The sequence below is a fragment of the Tympanuchus pallidicinctus genome, unplaced genomic scaffold (genome assembly GCF_026119805.1).
Source record: "Tympanuchus pallidicinctus isolate F22 unplaced genomic scaffold, pur_lepc_1.0 scaffold26, whole genome shotgun sequence".
In the NCBI taxonomy this organism is placed as follows: domain Eukaryota; kingdom Metazoa; phylum Chordata; class Aves; order Galliformes; family Phasianidae; genus Tympanuchus; species Tympanuchus pallidicinctus.
In genome coordinates, this window is record NW_026294743.1 from 2,372,244 (window position 1) to 2,391,251 (window position 19,008).

The 19,008-nt window shown below is 46.6% G+C and overlaps 1 protein-coding gene across 4 annotated transcripts in view; it reads left to right on the top strand.

The window, feature by feature from the left end:
• TTC29 (tetratricopeptide repeat domain 29) overlaps positions 1-8,703 on the top strand; it is a 356,916-nt gene extending 348,213 nt beyond the window's left edge. For all 4 annotated transcript variants that reach the window (XM_052690222.1, XM_052690223.1, XM_052690225.1 and 1 more), the window contains 2 exons: positions 6,916-7,006; positions 7,394-8,703. In XM_052690222.1, coding sequence (XP_052546182.1) covers positions 6,916-7,006; position 7,394 — 92 coding nt within the window. In that variant the 3' untranslated portion in view covers positions 7,395-8,703. The remainder of the gene's footprint in view (positions 1-6,915; positions 7,007-7,393) is intronic.
• Positions 8,704-19,008: the final 10,305 nt, after the last annotated feature.

Sequence of the window (19,008 nt, forward strand, 5' to 3'; positions counted from 1 at the left end):
ACTAGAACGTAAGGAAAGAGATCTGCAGAACAAGAGATCCTCAGCAAGATTACATGCAGCACTCATGTCAAAATACAGAGGTAAGGGGAAAAAGAACGGAAATCTTAGATAGCTCTAATCAGAGACATTCAGAACTGTATTTGAACTTCAGTATGCTAATGACACATAATTAAGCAGGAGGAAGTGTTTAAGCAATCTTTTGCCTCCCTTTGGGAGCGTGAATTTCAGAGAAAGGGGTGCTCGGTGCTCTCTGATAGCCAGATCCTTTGAAGATGCATCAGGCTGCATATTCAGAAATAAATATCACACACTACCAGTGATTTAAACACTGAGCCTGTTTCGCTCAGTGGATAGAAGATGGTGTTTACAAAATGCACAGCCATGAACCGTCCTGCTACCTTGTCTTGCAGTTTTAATTGGCCTTTGAAACGAGTGTGTGAGGGAAGGCAGTGAGAATTTCTCAGTGTACTGAACTTGGGTGACTTCATCTTAGAGTCATTTCTGTGTCTGAAATCTATGCTGAATTGTATTTTACTCATTTAAGGAGTACCTGTTGAACGTTGCTTTTCTTTAAAATGAACTTTGCAGTGGTAATTCTGCATAAATACTGAACACAAATAGACTTCCTTCGTTATAACTGTTATATTGTCTAAAACATCAATCCGCTAACCTTTTCTTTGCCTTTTGCAGTGAGATTAGATTTAATTCATAACTCTGAAGATGTGTGTTACAATGTCTGTGTGTATATCATTAAGATGTGCGCATTTTTGTAAAAAGGAATATCTTCCAAAAAAAAAAAAAAAAAGGCAGAAATTCTACAAGAATGTAAAATACCGCTTCTGCAAGCAAGATAAGGATTGAGTTTCATAAGGAGTTCTGAGCGGCTTTTGGACTCTCGCTTTGGTGGTGGCTCACTATTCTCAGCAGAGATCGAAGTAGTGGCAGTGTTTTTATGCTACCTTTATGTTCTTCCCTCGCCAGCTCCTCAGCACAGGCATGGCTCGGTTGGCATCAGAGCTTTGTTGTCTCAGGGAGTTCTCCTAGGGCTTATCCTGTCTTTAGGAGAGAGCAAGTGGGTTCCAACTGTGATCTTGATTCTACTTCTGGGTGAGGGGTGAAAGAAAAGAAGTCCTTCTCTTGGTCTTCCGGAAAATCTCCTTGGCACTGTGGAAACTTTGTTTAACCAGCTGGACAGACTTTCACCCTGCTTTGAAAACTTTGCCTTGGACTGAGAAGGCTTAAACATTGTAAATCTGAAACAGCTTCCTTAATTTCTCCCAAGTTTGGTCTGGAATGTAGCCAGAGGCGAGATGCTGTATTGAAATTTAAGCTCATACTTTGGATTTCATATAAAATCTGAAAATTTGGTAAAGACTACTAACTAGAGATTGGCAGCTATTTTTCTGAGAGTTCTTCATTTCAAATGATCATCTCGCTGGCACTTTTCCAAAGATGATTTTTCTCTGTCATCCTAATTTCTACTTACCTCTAACATCCATTTAGGAAAAATATGCTGTCTTATTTTGGCTTTAAGAAAATACATTTCTGATGGCCTACAAGTAAAAAATCTGACATGCTAGAGTTGTTATTTAAAGTTTATACTCAACAGATGGTTTGTGAAGAAGATGACGCTATGTTGTATTTCCACATAGGAGAAAGCGTAACCTGTCTGAGGATGACTGAATATAAGGAAGTAAATGACAGAATGTATTGGGTGGGGGAAAAAAAATCACATTCCCACTTAAATTTCTTATCTAAACCATAAAAATCCCTCCCTTAGGTTGCCATAGTCTAAGTAGACTCTTTAAAATAGCCTACAATAAATTCTGCTTCTCATTCTTAAACTACCCATCTATAAAGCCTTTTTTTTTTCCAGAAAAACCCACCTGTTCAATATGCTTCCTGTAGCTCATTCAAAGCTCTCATTTGTACTCATGAAGATTCATTCGTTGCTGTAAATAATGCATATGGTATACTAAAAGAGGACCAACTCTAGCTTTTACAATCTCAATTAAACAACTTTGTCTGATAAAAGAAGCGGTCTCATTCCTAGCTGGGTCATAAGCCCTAAGGGTCTTGTTTGCATGCCTGTATTTATCTTTGCCAAGCTGTCCTGCAAGGATCTGAAAGCCAAATGAACCAAGCTGACTACATTTTTTCTCTCTATGTGCCTACTCGCAAAGGCTGATGCTAGCACAGGCACAATTGTACTGAAGCAAAAGCCCATCCCTGAACTTAATCTAAGCAGCAATTGGATGATCTGTCCTTTTCTCAGTCCCACCTTCTAACCTTTCTAATCCAGAGAGCTCATCTCTCTTACACGTGGCTCTTACAAATGCCTGTGATTAATAATGACTGTGATTCATTAGCCTGTGCTGTTTGCGTTGTTTCCCCGGTGGGAGCATTTACTGTCTAGGGATAGCCCATGATTACTCTGCCTTGTGGAACAGTAAGATGCTTTCAATCTAATGCGCTGTCCATGTTTTAGCATAAAATAATATTAAGGCATCCACATAATGGAACTGTCTGAAGATTCATTTTATTAAGCAGTGAAAGAGAATGTGTGTGTGCGTTTGTATGTGCAAGGAAAACATCATCAGCAAATCTTTTTCATCAGAAATGTAATTTCAGTAGATGTTTCACTTAAAGACACAGCTATATGGAGGTGAAGTTCTTTGCATCTGAGGCTGAAAAACACTTTACAGCCAACATCTTATTTGCACAATTAGCTTACTCGAATCACACACGGCCTATTCAAAATAGGGGGAAAAAAAAAGGAAACGGAGGTCGAATTATTGTATGTATTCCATTTTGCACATTTTTATTTTAAATGCAATCTACTTTCAAGTACAAAGCTGCAGTGCTCTTTAAAGATTACTATTTCAAGTTGCTTCACATACCTTAACAGAGCATGTAACCTTTTTGCATTATATGATCAACTTTTTGACAGTGCAGGGCCAGCACAGCTAATGGAATAATAGCCTGCAGGGTCCAGCTAAATGATATACGAATATAATCAACCTTTGTGATGACTATTCAAAAGTAATCCCTTTAGCTTTCAACTGCAACATATAATTCAACCAGGCGAGGCCATATGAAGAAAATCTCTGCAGACTCCACTGATACAATATGGCCTTCATATCCCCACAGTGTGTTTGCTGCTCACAGTGAGTTTTAAATTTAAGGTAATGGCTACTGTATATTCATGTGAGCATAGAACAATACCTTTGATTTGTTGGAGAAATGTAGCATTAGCTACCAAGGGCCCTATTCAGTAAACTTTGACACAACCCTTATATATGGTTTACTGCTCATGCTAAATGGAATATGCCTGATAAATATGCTTTGCATGCCCAAATTGTACAAATTCATTAATCTTTATATTCATAAAACCTCCGAGAACAACTGCCTTCCTTTCAAGTTAACCTAGTCAGCATGAGTGGCTAAACATGTGGGCCCAGACAGCTCTTAAAACAACCATTGCATCACTCTCGGCTTATCGAGACAGAAAAAATAGGAAAACCTTCCACAAGGCTGGGACATGCCTGTGTTGTTGGCTGTCATATTATTTGCTCCTGCAGCTTTATTCCTACCTCATTACATCATACTACAGATTATGTAACTGAAAACAGCTGCATGACCTTTAAAAATGCAAGTAATTTTTTAATGACAATAATGGATCGTTGCTCATCACTTGCATTGCGCTGGCATGATAATGTACCATACCCATCAAATCACAACTAAGGTATAAAGGGTATGGTGAAATTTTCTTTCTCTCTCTCCCTTCTGGGACAAAAATACAGGGTTAGGTAATCGTGACCCTGAATACGTGACATCCACTGTATCAAAGCAAAAGAGATGTAACAAAAACACTGTATTGCTTCAAATGACTTCTCTTGCTTATACAAAATAGTAAAAGTTCTCTCACATCAACAGCATCTGCAAATGTTTTGTTGCATGCATACCTACCTAAATATATATGTAAAAAACACATTGCTGAGTTTTGAGGCATTGCATTTTAATATTTTATGTTACTTGAGCTACAGGGGATAAGCAGGGCAGGACATAGACTTCCTCCTGTTTGTATGCAACGTCACTTGTGCTCACAGCCATTAGGAACCCTTGGCACACTGCAGCAAGGAGTTCCATCAATGTGTCGACCATGCTCAAGGAACTCTTACTCTGTCTCCAAGCCCACCAGCTGCTGTTTTTGTCCTATCTTACTTCATTCTTTTTTTGGAAGAGGTGATGAAAAATGGTTTCCGCATCACCTTCTGCATGTTACTCTCATTCTTGCTTTTCTTGTCGTCTCCTCACAATGTTGCTTTTCTCTTTTTTCAAAGAATTTTCAGCTCACATCATCAGTTTGTGGAGCTTTTCAGAGGAGTTCTGGTTTTGAGTATTTTCTCATCTCATGAGCAATGCAGGTGTTGTCCATTTTCCTTATAAGCTTTTGAGATTACGTTGCCTATAACGTCCTGTCCTCTAAGTCATTGATCATTGTAGCTTAAGCCTTTGTAGCTGTGGCTTTTATTATTGTCTGTGACTTCTCACTAATTATATTCTGAAAAGGACTTACGGTTCTGCTTAGCTGTTCTCCTAGGAACGTAATGAAATAACAAGGGTTTCAGAAGTATAGCAGTCTCTACATGGACACATGTAAACAGCAAAAACAACAGAGATGCCAATTCTGGCTGCACTAAAGATTTGGCCAGATAATTTTAATTCTGTTTTATCAACAGCACTGATAGTGTATCAAGAACATCCCATTATGATTAATTATATCTACGTACTATTAATACATATTAATGTTTATCTCTGCATTTTTCCCAGCACAAAGAGATAGAAGGAGAATGCTTGATGGTGTGACGTGGTGGTATACATGTATTACCATTATGAATATGGGATGTTTTTATTGTCCCCAAATAGCAGAAAACTGCAAAGAAAAAATTTATGTCTCAGTATTCCGTCAGTTATCCTTGATATGCTTCGTATTTGCTGAGAGGGTAGAACTGTTAATCAGGCAATAACAGTTTGGGGTCCAAGCGCAAAGGCAAAAGGCCAAAGGGTGAGTGAAAACAGCAATTTATGCTATAATTCCCCGTCTATCACGTGCACCTCTCCACTGTTTGTATGTGTCCATTTATGGAAGGTGCATCACTGTTAGAGACGCACTTTCATGTGTATTTCATTATGAATACGTCTATCCTGTACACATGTAATCACATTTTTGGTTTAAGTAACCCATCACTCTTGCACCAGTCTTTCATGGTTGAGATACAGAGATCCTTGAATTCAGTTAGAGTTGTTTGGTTGATGAATTTGACGCAGTTGGATTGGATTTTGGTGTTTTGTTGGATTTTGTTTTCCACATATTACGCTGGCGAAAGTATTTCCACTGATGTACTTCAGGAGTGGTTTCAGAAAATGTTACCTAAATAACTACGTGGTTAAATACTGAGTGAACCTCTAAGGTATTGCCCTGGTACAAAATGAGATTTCGTTTGATAACTTTCGCTAATTCTCAGATGTTCTTCATACATGTATTTATCCCATTCTTATTTGCATACAAGTATGGGTGAAGTTCGAGTTAAAAATTATGCATAATAAAAGCCCATGATATGATGAAATAGAAACTTTGTTGAGTTTTGAGGCATAGTTTACATCTGTTCCAATCTTTGCATTGAACGTTGCTTTTTATCTCCACTGCGACAGTGTAAGTATTTTGGAAATGAATTAATTTGGGCTGCTATGTAGGAACCAGTGGCTGTTAAGGCAGAGTCCAGTTTTAGACACCACACTGCAGAAAGGTAGTGACAAATACAAAGGATCCAGCTAAGGATAGTACAGAGGTTAGAAGGCAAATATTCAGGAGACTGCATTTGCTTATCCCTTAAAAAGAAAATAAATATATTGTTATTATTATTAGAGGAAGGAAAATAGTCCTTAAATCAATAATAAGGTGTTGTGAAAGAGAACAGCGTTTCTTTTTCCTTCACGTCTATCAAAAGTAGAACAAGAAGAGAGATCAGCTTTATTTGCAATAAATATTTCTCATCAGTATTAGGGAAGAAACTGAGCTATAACACTGTGAAGCACTGAAACAGAGAGATTCAAAACGTTGTGAAAGGGCCTTCATCCGTAGGCTTTCTTGCACAAATTCGATGAATACGTGTCAGTTATGGACTAGATATACGTGCACTGTCTTTGTTTCAGGATGTGAACCCATCAGTAGTTCCCCAAACAGGAACCAGTCCCCCTGGGACGGCGTGGCTGTAACTAAGCAGAGGGAGGCATGTTGCTGGGAGTCTCTGGGAACAAGGCAGAAAGCTCAGCCCAGAGGTGGAGTTTGGTGCAGAAATGGAGCAAGGGCTGAGGATCACAGGCCGTGGGATCAAGGGAAGCATCTGGCTGGCAGTAATAGTGGAGTCAAGCAATTGCCTTGCAGCCAGCTGCTGTTTTCACCACGTCCCATTAGGAGTACACTGCTTAGATATGGCAGCCTTTCTTATCCAAACTCCTCTCCCTGTTCTGCCTTCTGCACTGTTCACTTTTGCCCTAGACAGTCCTCTGGCTGCCATGCCTCCTTTCAGTGCTGTCCTTGATGTCACCCCCCAGATACATCTTGGTTGTTGGCTCTCCAGGTGTTCCCACCTGGACGTGTTCCACAAAACCAGCCCTTCTCTGAAAGCCAATTCTCTGGAGTGCTGGAAGAAAAGAAGTTCCCATCAGTTATGCGATTCAAAGTCTGTATTTTACGTGGCTCTCCTCACTTGCTGTCTAGGATTACCCTCTCCTGTGACTTTGTACTCAGTTACATATTTTTGAAATAAACTTTCTAAGCAACTACTGTTAATAGGAATGTTGTGAGCCTGAAACACTAACATACTTTCGTTTCTTTGTTTTTAGTAACAGAGCTCGATACAGAAACAAGCCCATGTGAGCCTCCTCCAGAAACTAGCCCCGGTGAATCTCTTCCAGAGACCCAAATTCCAGATCATTCCTGGTACAGTATTTGCTCTTAATCCATGTTCTTTATGACAATATTGTGATTTTTAACAAAATGTCATTGGTACCAACATTTAACTGGATTTTGGCAGTAACTGCACATTAACTGTTGTACTGTGACTAAGTAACAATATTTTTCCTGCTTGTAAGTAAACAAATTCGTGTTTCCTTCACTTTGTTTTTCTTATTTTTTACTGTTTTCCCCGGTTTTGGAATTCAATTGCTTTTGACCATGTAGTTGCTTTTAATTTGCAGAAATAAATCTTTGAGACAGAAGAAAATCTGTTAACTAGATGCTGAGGTCAGATATAAAATAGGTAGGTATCAAGAAGCATGCATAAACTTACAACACTTTCTCTTTGTTATTTCTTGTTTTTCATTGTAGAAAACACCTGCTTACTTACAGCGAAGCTGATAGATGAACGTCGTGAGTTCAGGAAGATCTCTGGAAACTCGGGCAACAAAGTAAGAACATTGGTGGAAGTTTTGTTGTTTAAGTAAAAGCACGTTGTATAAATACATGTTAGCTCTAAGTCCCTAAACGACCGATGTCATATGTGTGGCTCCGTGTCTATATAAAAAATAGCTACTGTCACTGAAATAAATGCGTAAGGAAAGAGTAACGTAGAGCAGTGTGCTTATTGTTTGTGTCACTTACTGTCTTTCAGAGTGTTAAGAGACCAGGCATCCTATATGCCTGAGAACCCAAGGTTCTCAGTATGCCGGAAGATCACTTTCTAGATGTCTGGATATCTTCTTTTAATCACAAATTATTGCCCCATTCCGATGAAATAGACTCGAACCTTGATGCCTTATCAGTGGAGCTTCCCATAATTTTTAGTATCTGTGCTTAACGACTGTGGCTCAACCATGACCTGAGTAGAATAGGCAACAGGTTCCACTAGTGACCCACAGAAGTCTGACTCCCATGGTCTTCACAGGTGTCAGAGGTATTTCTCAGCTGCTGTCACTGTTAACCACAAGAGCAGTGAAGGGACAGAAGGTGGTGGCTATTGCCTTGCAAAGTTCATGGCAAAGCAGACTTAGGAACTTGCAGATTTTATTTAGGAAAACTGGTTCAAGCTTTTGTAATTTCACATATTAGAAAACCTGTTCTTTGAAACTTCATAAATATGAATAATTGACCTCTCCTATCTGTAAGCAGAGGTTTCCAGAGCCAGAGTTTGAAGCAAGCACTATTGGATTTTAGTCATTTTCTGTGATGGTCTTTAAGTAAGCAATAGCTTTTGTCATAGTAATAACTCAATTCATTGGTTTTCTTCAGCGTTGCAATCTGAGTAACTGGTTGACATGTGACAAAAGGGTTTTGCCTCTAAAGGAGTGGGGAAAAATATACCATTATTTAGCTCACATTTGACCATTTTTGATCGATGAAAGCATAAATACCTAATTATAATTTTATTCTTTTACTTAGAGGTCTTCATTGCCTAAATACCAGGCTTATTACCAGTTTTCATTTAGAATGTTTTCAGAAGACTGAGAATTTGTATAGGAATTTTCCTACATACCTACGCACATGTATAAACATACAAATATGCTTAGTCAGTGTTTAAAAAACTGAAACAGTTGAGGCAAGGAAGGAAAACAGGACCATGAAATAAACATAAACAGTAGCAGTATACAGTTTAGTCATTATATTTTAATCCTATTGATACAAAAAAAAAAAAAAAAGAACCCACACAGAGACTGGAAATAACATCTGAGAGTCACATCAATCTGTAAACTTTTCTAGTCGTAAAAGGGCTGCTTTAAGAGGCTACTAATTTTAGAAATTAGAAATTTCTTTTATGATGAAGTTGCTAGAAAAAAATGAGGTATGTGAATTTATCATTGATAGTGGAAAAAAATATACATATAAATTCTCTTAAGAAAAGTTGACATTCTAGAAAAGCTGCTTATCAGTTTTTGAAGGACAAGTTTCTAAATTCTTATGTTTCAGACCTCATGTACATTTTTACAACTGAACGTTGTTTCTACATGTCCCAGACACTTGTTATGCAGCTCTGTTAAACAGCATCTAATCGTCACTGAACTTCTCTAATCTCAACTCACTGCTCAGTGATAACTTGTATACACTTGTGAGGAAATGGTCACAGAATTCATCCTCTAAATTCTAAAGCATTAGCTCTCCCATACTTCATAAGAAGTCCTGTTAGTCATAAAGCTTTTAATTAAAGTAAGGGGACATCTACCATCCTGTAGTGATGCAACGGCAAGCTTGTTCTCCTGAGCCAGGATGCTCCAGCAGAAATGTTTATTGAGCTGTATAACCCTGCTTAGGAACCCTTCCCAGGAACTTTGTCTGACAAGTAGCTGTCTGGGCAGCACGTGGCCGTTCTGCTCCTTGCAGACTGAATCGAAACGAAGACTTGCCAAACGTATTGTAGCAGATCAGTCTCTGAACTGTTCTGAAGCGGTAATGCTGATGCATTTAAAATCCGTGTAATGAGGTATGGTTTCTGAGACCTGGAAATGAAGGCTGCTTTTGGATTTAGATTTTGGTAGGTTTCACTGCGCGTGTATCTGATGGCATTGGCTAGTGATTCCTAGCAGAGGGAAAGGTTGTCCTCAGGAAGGATTGTGTTAATAATTATGAAAAGCGTGTTTTCTAACCATTAATAAGGTATGTCTTGAAGTATTCTTTTTCTAAAACAGTGTCTTGTTTGATAGTGTATCTCTATAATACCTCTATGTTTTTCACACTTATGCGTGAATAGAATTTATGTGCTGCTTCTTGAAGGCAAATAAAACATGTTAATGAATATTTCCATGTCTGAGTCCTCTTTTGACACAGATGTGTCAGACAGCCTTGAGACTAGAGCAGTTTCCAGGCACGGCTGATCCGGGTGAGACCTAAGCACAGCAAGTCCCTACCTGAAGACTCTGGTAGGTGGTGTGAGTGTGCAGCCCTGGAAGAATCGCTCCATTCTTTGTAGTCAGACAGAGGGGAAAAAGTGCGAAGTTCTAGCAGCCATCCAGTCTCCATGACAGCTCTGTAGCTGGGCCATCTGCAGTACGGGGAGACAGAAAGACGGCAAAAAACAGATCTTCCGCAGCATGTGGAAGACCCAGAATCTGGCCTGGGGACTTGCCGCTCTTCGGAGGAGAGCAACAACAGCTCCTGGCTCCCGCTCAGCTTTGAACTGAGAGGTAGGCCTTGTCCCTGGGAGGTAGCTTCTTGAAATACTAGCCTTCATGACTGAAGAATCTCATCTGGAGAGGTACAGCACCTCTGAAAGGCTGCTACCCCCAGCACTGACCTATTCTGTCGCAAGAGCATTGCAGGCCCGTCTTCCTGAGGGACTTGAGGACGCATTGCTCCATCTGGCCGCAGGATCTCTGTTGGCAATTGGATTACTTGAATTTAGACTTAGCTATGTTTCTAAAAACATCCTGCAGGAGCTCTCCCCAAAGCACAGTGTCTGCTGTTATTTTCTCCCGTTCTCTTTCCTAAGAGCTCTCTGCCTCCCTGCTCCTCGGCACGGCCGAATCAGTAAATCAGCTGCTCTCTTTCCACACGACATCACTGTGTGCTCTCTGGGCAGGTCAGCTGGTGCCGTGCTTACAGTGCAGATGAAAAGTGTTTGTGATAAGGGAAGTTCAGGATCACCTGACTTCTGACTCCTGCTCTATCACAACAGCCCCTTCAACTTTAACGTTCTGAACTGCGGAGAGCTTTTACATCCACCAAGCCACCATGCTCTCAGTGGAGCTCTGTATTAGATATTTGATGAATGAGAGCTTTTGCATTTCCATCGCCCCTTCCAGCCTCTGTTGTGGCAGAGCACTGTCACCAGAGCATTTGCATCTTGCAGTGCGTTTGGCAGAAACGGTTGGACAACTGCCTGAGATGGGGACAGTCGTGCAGAAAGATGCCAGGATTTATGGCACCTTGAATCCTTCCTGTCTTTCTGAAATGCAGCACTAACAGCAGCATCCAGCTGCTGCTGCTGTAGGTGCTGCTGGTTGTAGCCACTCACCTGATTCAGTTCGTAGGTTTTTTCCTCTTTCTTCCTGCGCTTAGAATCACAGGACTGTGGAACCTGCCTAGAGAATTGCTTTCCGAATCCATCTCTGCCAAAGGAGATAAAAACTAAGCTGAGAGTGTGTCTGAAATAAAAGAATAGAAAGCTAAACAAACATATTTGCAAAAAGCATGCTTTCTTTAGTCACCGCCTGCGTTCTTCCCAAGTCCTTCATCCTGCTGTAGGGAGCTGCTGTGTTTCCATCAGTGAGACGATGCATTTCCCCCGAAAGCTGCTGGGTTTAATCTCACCATCAGATGATGTGATTCATTTCTGCAGTCCCTGTTGCACATTTCTTAATATCAGACAGGAGTGAAATATCTTCAGGACTGGGAGTGGGAGCTGAGTTGACTCTTTGTTTTCAAAGGAAAAAGATGCTGGAAATATGTCGTGGTCTTCATCAGCTGGGGGAGCAGTGAAAGCAAGGGCAGGCTCCTGAGCTGCATGCAATGAGCCTGTCGGGACTGAAGTGGGCTTCCACCCCCAAGTGGCAGCCGTGGCAGGGTGGAAGAGGCCTGGACTCACTGCATGCCGTGTTCCCCGTCACAAATTCAGCCTCCCTGTCACAGACTAGATGTTTGTATTCAGGGATTCTGAATTTCTCCCTCTCAGTTATATTCGACACCTACAGCATGCAAGTATTCATAAGCGTTCTGTGAGCCAAGTAAGTTTGTTTTTAGTTTAAAGTGGTTCTGCCATCTCTGGCTGTCCTTTTGCATCCCTGCATAGCGATCACCTATTTCTGGACCAAGTCCCTCCCACACTTTTTTTCTGTTTTGTCATGGCTGGTCAGGAGCCCAATCCTCTCTTCACACTTACTCACATCTGCTACTGCTGCATTTAAAAAAAGACATTTGGGCTGTTGTGTTGCTAGGAAAGGTGAAACTGTTCCATACTGCTGAGAAGGGACACAACTCGCTGGCTGCATGCATATGAGAGGTGGACCTGCTCTGTTTAGCTGTGCTGATTTTCCTAGCTGTTTGCCCACTGGCTTTCAGTTGTAGAAAGCCTTTGGGGATGAATTTGCTCTGCATTACGTGGGATTTTGGTCTACCTGCATATCTTTGTATCCTTCCTTCGCTGTAATCTCGCATGGTGCTGAATGAAGACTTGGTAGAGCTGAGAAGATCATCTGTGCTGAGCTACTTGTAATTAAGCTTTGCTGCAGGCAACTGATTAGTTCAAGTTACATTATGCCCTCAGACAAATGAAGGCACGGAGCCCAGGATGCCATCGATCCCTGTATAGCAGGGTGCAGCTGAACGCCTGCAGGTTCTGCCCTTCAGAAACCAGGACCTTCACCGCCAGGTCTGCTTAAGGGGCACGCTCACAGAGCTGAATATCAGCCATAAACCAGTGATGCTCTCATCCAAGATCATGCACAACTGCCTCCCCATTAACTGGAGGGCACCCTGATGTCTCTTTAATAGGGGTTAGCGTTATTTATAGCAATTTACAGGTGCGCTGCTGAAAGACCAAACCGTAAATGCTGTTCTGTGATGAAGTGCTTCTACATTATTGAGCAAATTGTCCCAACATGACTGAATGATGCACAGCGGAAAAACTCGCCACACAGATGCGATATGGAAAAGGCCACAATCCCATGTATTTAGTTTAGATGGGTAATTGCAGCTGATGTGGTCTTTGAGTGATGTGAGGAAAGACGGAGCAGCACCTTCTTCGTGGAAGCTGGAGTTGGCAACACACCACTCAAATCGTTGTATTGCTCCTTCTTCTTGTCCTTGCAGGTGGGTTTCCTCCTTCAGTGCAGCACACCGTTATGTGCTAAAGGGCTTCCTTCTTTCTTTACCCAACCTGGGACACTACAAGAAAGATATTGAGGCCCTGGAGCTTACCCGGAGGAGGGCAATGAAGTTGTGAAGCATCTTAAGCACAAGCCTTATGAGAAGTGACTGAGAGAGCTGGGATTATTCAGTCTGGAGAAAAGGAGGCTGAGGGGAGGCCTTATCACTCTACAACTGCCTGAAAAAAGGTTGTGGTGAAGTGGGGGTCGGCCTCTTCTCCCAGGGTACGGCAATAGGATGAGAGGCAACGTTTTCGTGCTGCACGAGGGGAGGATCCAGCTGGATATTAGGAAACATTTACTGACAGAAAAAGTGGTAAAGCATTGGAACAGGCTGCCCAGGGAGGTGGTGGAGTCACTGTCCCTGGAGAGACTTAAGAAACATGTGGATGTGGTACTGAGGGACATGGTCATGGCATGATGGGGATGGGTTGGTGGTTGGACTAGGGGGTCATAGTGGTCTTTTCCAACCTTGATGATTTTTTTTAGATTCTTTGGCAGTTTAAGGACCCGCCAGCACAAAGCACAGAGTCAGTGCCTTTTCCTCTGGTCAGGCTACTTCCCAGCGAGGCCCAGCAGCTGACACCAGCAGCTCGGTCTTGTGGGCAAAGGCAGAGCCCACAGGCAAAGGGGGGCTATATGGAAGGTGAGGAAGGAAGAAGGGAGGCCGGGGACAGGATGGAGCGGTCAGTGTTAGTGCTTCTTGCTCGGGGCCTTGTGATGGGCCCGGGAGACACACTGGGGGCTGTGGCCATGCATCTCTGTGCCTCCCCAGCACGCATTTGAAACCCAGCTCCATGAAACCAATGGAGCAGAGCGGGAAAGGGCTTAAACAGGAGGACATCCCCGTAGATCGTGTGCAGCAAGGCAGCTGACAGAGGGGCAGACTCCATGTGCATCCCACACAAGGGACAAGGCAGAAAATCACATGCACACCTGCCTCAGGCAAGAGGTTTTATTAATGCTCCATCCTCGGGAAAAGCATCAGTCAGACTTTGTGCCTGATTTGACACCACAGAACCCAGCTAAAAGCCATGAACCCACCGCTGCTCAGCCTTCATGCTGCAGCCACCTGGGCAGGATGTGCTACGGCTGGGAGAACTGCCCTTCCTTGGGGCAGGTTGGGACGAGGCGGTGTGTGCTGAGCATATCCAACTGCCTGTGTCCTGGGAGGAAGATTCAAGCACACCACGAGGCTCAGCTTTCTGCAGGTGCTGATGGCAGAGTGGACCCCTGCTCCAGTTGCTCGGCTGGTGCTTCGCTCCAGCTCCTCATCCAACCCAGCAGCAGCAATTCAATTGCTGGAAGGTGGCCAGCAGCGTGGGCCTGCCTCTTGGCTGCTTTGTGTGCAGCCACACCGAGTGGCACTCTGGTACCACTGAGAGCCCTTGGCACACTGTATCAAACACACACACACGCTTCAACGAATCAGTCCCTTTCCCGTGCGCTGCCCCTGCTCTTGGAGCCTGCAACTTGAGGGCCCATTACTGCACACGGCACGTTTTCTTTCCCAGAACCTCATAATGACTGTGTTTTGCAAAAATAAAGAAAAAAAGAAGCGAAGGAAAATGTCAGACACTTAAATATGCCACAACAAGTTGAGCTTTTGGATCAAAGCGCTCGAGACTAAGCGTCTCTGAAACAGGGAGGCAAGGATCGGATTTTACACCTCCAGCCGTCGAACTGCGCCTAACACAGACCTGCGTATTCCATGAGAACATCCGAACAGTTGTCTCCGGGTGAATCCCAATCCCCACATCCCAGCGAGCGCGGCTGGCGCCGGCCCCGGCCCCGCAGTGTCCGCCCGGGGCCGCTCCGCGGGTCGGCGGTGTGACCGTCTGCAGCACGGGGTCACCGCGGGGAGGAAGGGGCCGGAGCCGGGTGCCCCCGCCCCGCGGCAGCACGCTGGGATCGGCACCCGGTGGCCGCGGGTGGCTTCCCGCCGCCTCCCCGTTAATGACGCCCGCCCCTGGCGCTCTCATTACCGCTGTACGGTTCCCGCCCGAGGGCGACGGCGCGGGGCGGGGGGGGAGGATCGCGACCGTGCCCATCCGTACCGGAGAGAGGTCGCCGCGCCCGGGCCGGGAGAGTCCCCGCTCCGCCCCGCGCCGTGAGGGGCGCAGCCGCGGGGGGGTGGGGGGGGGCCCTGCTGCTGCCGCTCCCCCAGGTTGTCCGCGGCGCTGCTCCTCCGAACTCATCTAAATTACATCAATAACAGAGCGCACTCTTTAATGAGCTCTCGACTTTAAAGACTTGAAGGATATTAACAAGCCGCTTGACAAATGGTGCTTAGAAGCACATTAAAGACGCTGCTAATGGAGCGCATAATGACGGCTAATTTTCGATCAGATATAAATTAGAGCCCCAACAGTTATTTGCCTTAAGGACTTTATGTAAATGATCCCGCTCTGCACAAACGGGGAGGCGAGGCGGTGCCGAACGCCGAGGCCGCCGGACGGAGCGCGCAGACTGCGCGTGTCCCGCGCCCCGCGCCCGCTTCCTTCCCGAGCGCGCCCGGCGTCACAGCGGGGCTGCGGGACGAGGAAGAGGAGGAGGAGGAGGAGGGAGGCAGCAGCCGGGCCGGGCACAGCTGCGAGCTAGGATATGCTCAGGGCAGGAGCTGCGGGATGGAGCCGTGCAGCCCTCCCAGCGCCTTTTCGGAGCGCGCCGCTTTCCGCCCGGAGCTGGGATTGAGTTGGGAATGGGATCCTTTTTTTTCTTCTTTTTTCTTTTTTTTTCTTTTTTCGTTATTTGGGTTGTGGGTTTTTTGGTTTTTGTTTTTTGTTTTTTTTGCAACCAGTGACGGCGGGGCTCGACTCCAGCCCACACCCGTCCGGGAGGGGGACCCGACCACAACCACGCGGGGCTTCCTCGGGGATCCCCCCCCCCCCAGCCCGGCCTCCCGAGCAGCGTTACCTTTGCGGGGCGCGCCGAGACAGGGCCGGCTCCCTCCTGCGCTGCGCTGCGAGCACCGCGGGGGGTCACCTGGCAGAACAACAGCGACAACAAAGGGGGGGCGTCGCACCTCCACCCCGTCTCCCGCACCCGCCGGGGCGGGGATTTAGAGAGCAAAACCTTCGCGCACACAAGCAGCCCCGTCCCACAGCCCCGCTCCCCGGCCTCCTCCGCAACGCCCCGCTCCGCGCTCAGCCCCGACGGGGTCGGTACTCACCCGGGCGGCCCCGGGGCCGCGCCTCCGCCTCCTCCCGCCGCGGCGCGCCGTGCTCCATCGATTTGTTCCTGGAAAAACGCGGCGCGTTCTTATAGCAGCTCCGAGCAATTAATATTGCATTAACCCTATTAACAAAAAAAAAAAAAAAAAAAAGGAAAAAGAAAAAATCCCCGAGCCCCGCAATCCCGCACCCTATCGCAGCCATCCGATATTGACAGCGGTGTAACTGGAGCCCCGAGAGGCGCGTGGAGTGCGAGCGGTGCAGGGCAGGGAGGGGGGGGGGGGGGGTGGAGTGGGAGGGGGCCGCTATTTAATTTCGGGTCCGTGGTTTTCTAATTCGAGATTAAAAGCAGTCACGTCTTTGAAGACAGACACTCGGTGTGAGCGTACAGTTTAAATATTCCGTGCCGCCGTCCCCAGCCTGAGCCTCGCTACTCCCCGGCGTCATTAATGTTTAATCACCATCCCGGGCTGGGGCGAGGGGACCGGGGAGGCTGCCCGCCTCCGCGCAGCGGATAAAGGCGGAGGAGCGCGGTTCTCTCCCACCCCGCGCACGCAGAGGCCCCGCAGGGGGCAGCCCCAGCCGCCACCAAAGCTGCACCCGGAGGAAACGGGGGCAGAGGAGGGAGGAGGGGGCGGCCGCGGAGAGAGCTGGTGGAAGCCCGGAGGGAGGGCAGGGGCTCGTCGGGGGCATTGTCTCCCAAAACAAAGCGCCCGCGGCCCTCAGCCTCGCTGCCCTCCTCCTCCCCTCCTCCCACATCTCCCCAGCCTGCGCGGGACGGAGCCCCGCGCCCCGGTTTTCACGTGGGAGAGCGCAGAGCTCATCCCCGGGCAGCGAAAGGTAAAACCCAAACCCACCGCGGCCGCTCTCCGAGCGGTGCCCCGCCAGCGCACCGCCGCCTTACGGCGTTTCCCTTCTCTCCGAGTCGGGGAGCAGGAACTGCGGGAGCTGTGCCCGCAGCCGGGCTCTCACGCAGGGACGCGCTGCGCAGAGTTAATTTCAATTCCCGAGGAGGATTTCACACTCCCGCTCGCTCTGACCCACAGTAATTAGCTGAGATAACTAATGATTACTTACTTATTCCTTGTAATTATCTGGATTTAATAATTCGCTGTGTAATTTATTAATTCGCCCCTAATAGCCTTTAAGTGAATGGCTCATTTAGGAGGGCGAGGCGGATGTTCGGGGGCTGCGTGGTCCGCGCCGTGCGGAAGCTTTGCGAACGATTTTGGGGACAATTTGGAGACAATCCGGGGGCTTTCTGCCGACTCCTAAGGCGCGGTTCCGGTCACCCCACCCCAGGCCCTCCGGGGCTCGTCGTCCGGCGGGGGCAGCCCCAGGACCTCCGCCTCCGCCCCCCGACCCCGGGAACCCTCGGGGCGGGCGGGCACTGGAGGGAGCGGGGCGGGGCGGGGGCTCGGGGCCCCCTGGCAGTGCCCGTGGCCGTGCAGCAGGAGCCGGCGGGGAGCGGAGAGATGAATATTTCATGGCGGTTTGTGCCTGATCTCCCGGCTCTCGTGAGCACCGCGGGGCGAAACCACTTTGTTTCTTTTTCTTTCTTTTTTTCTTTCCTTTCTGTTTCTCTCCATTTTTTTTGTTTGTTTGTTTGTTTCCTTTCTTTTCCGTTCCGTTTTCTTTTTTTTTTTTTCCTTTTTTTCTTTTTTTTTTTCCTTTTTTTTTTTTTATCATTTTGTTGTTTTGTTTTTTTTTCTCTTTCTTACCGAGCCGCCAGAAAGCGCTCCCTCTCCCCGCTCTCCCCCTCGGTGCGGAGCTGTCCGCGGTGCTGCCGGGCCGAACGGTGACGGGGGAAGAAGCCGAGCAGCGCCCGCTTCGCTCCAAGGAACAAAACGCGGGCGTCTTTTTTTTGTTTGTTTTTTAATGAAAGACGATCCAACACCATTGAAAAATAACTCGGTACATTACTAGAATAAATAAACCTCCTATTAACAAATAAATAAATAAATAAATCAAAATAAACAGCCAACGAAAGCGGGGAGTGTACACAACGCGGGGCTCCGAGCGGCCCCGATCCACGGGCGCTCCCCGCAGGCGGTGCGGGGCCGGGGCAGGGTGAGAGGGCGCTGCTCGCTGCCCTCCGCGCCAACGGAACCGCGGCTTTGCTCCAAAGAGACCTCCGGAAAAAAAGGGGGCTTTCCTCCGTGTAAAAGCATTGCGATGAAAGGCGATAGGTAAATAAACAAATACCGAACCGACCGGCGGAGCAAAGAAAGAGGGAAATCGATACGTGGGAGCGAGCCGGGCGAGCACCGCCGCGATGCAATGCGATGCGCGGAGCAGAGCTCCGCGGGCACTCGGACGGGACCGAGCCCGCACGGCACTGCGGGGACGGCCGCCCGCGGAGAACCAAAGCGGAACCTCGGGTGGGAATTTACAGAGGGGAGGGCGGGGGAGGAAAGCTCACGTTCATCGATGCTACCAACACAAAATATTTGATTCTCACTAAGCAAATTTTTTTTCTTTTTTTTCCTTTTTTTTTTTTTTTTTTTTTTTTTCCACTGTTCTCAAGACTTAGATGGAGGAGGTGTAATTAATTGGAATGAGGACGGAATGAAGTTGCCAGCGAGAGAAATCAATAATTTACAGGGGTTGTCGGGCGGCAATCTACCGGCGGCTCCGAGGAGCGGCGGAGCGGCTCTTCTCTCAGCGTCACAACTTCGGGGCAGGCGGGGGCAGGAACCACAGTAAAAATATATATATATATTTATAATTCGCAGTGTAAACGCAGAAAAGCCTGCCTTTGTGTTTTTGTTTTTTTTTTTTTTTTTCTTTTTGTCATTATTATTCTTATCTAAATGAAAATACTTTAGAGACGTCTCTCGCGGCTCCCGCCGGCAGTCCCCGTCCCGAGGCCCCGGGCGCGGCGGGGCGAACCCGCGGTACCTCCGGCTGCGGCCCGGCGGCCGCCTCCCCCTCTCCTCCTCTCCTCGTCCCGCGGAGCCGCAGAGCAGGGGCGCGC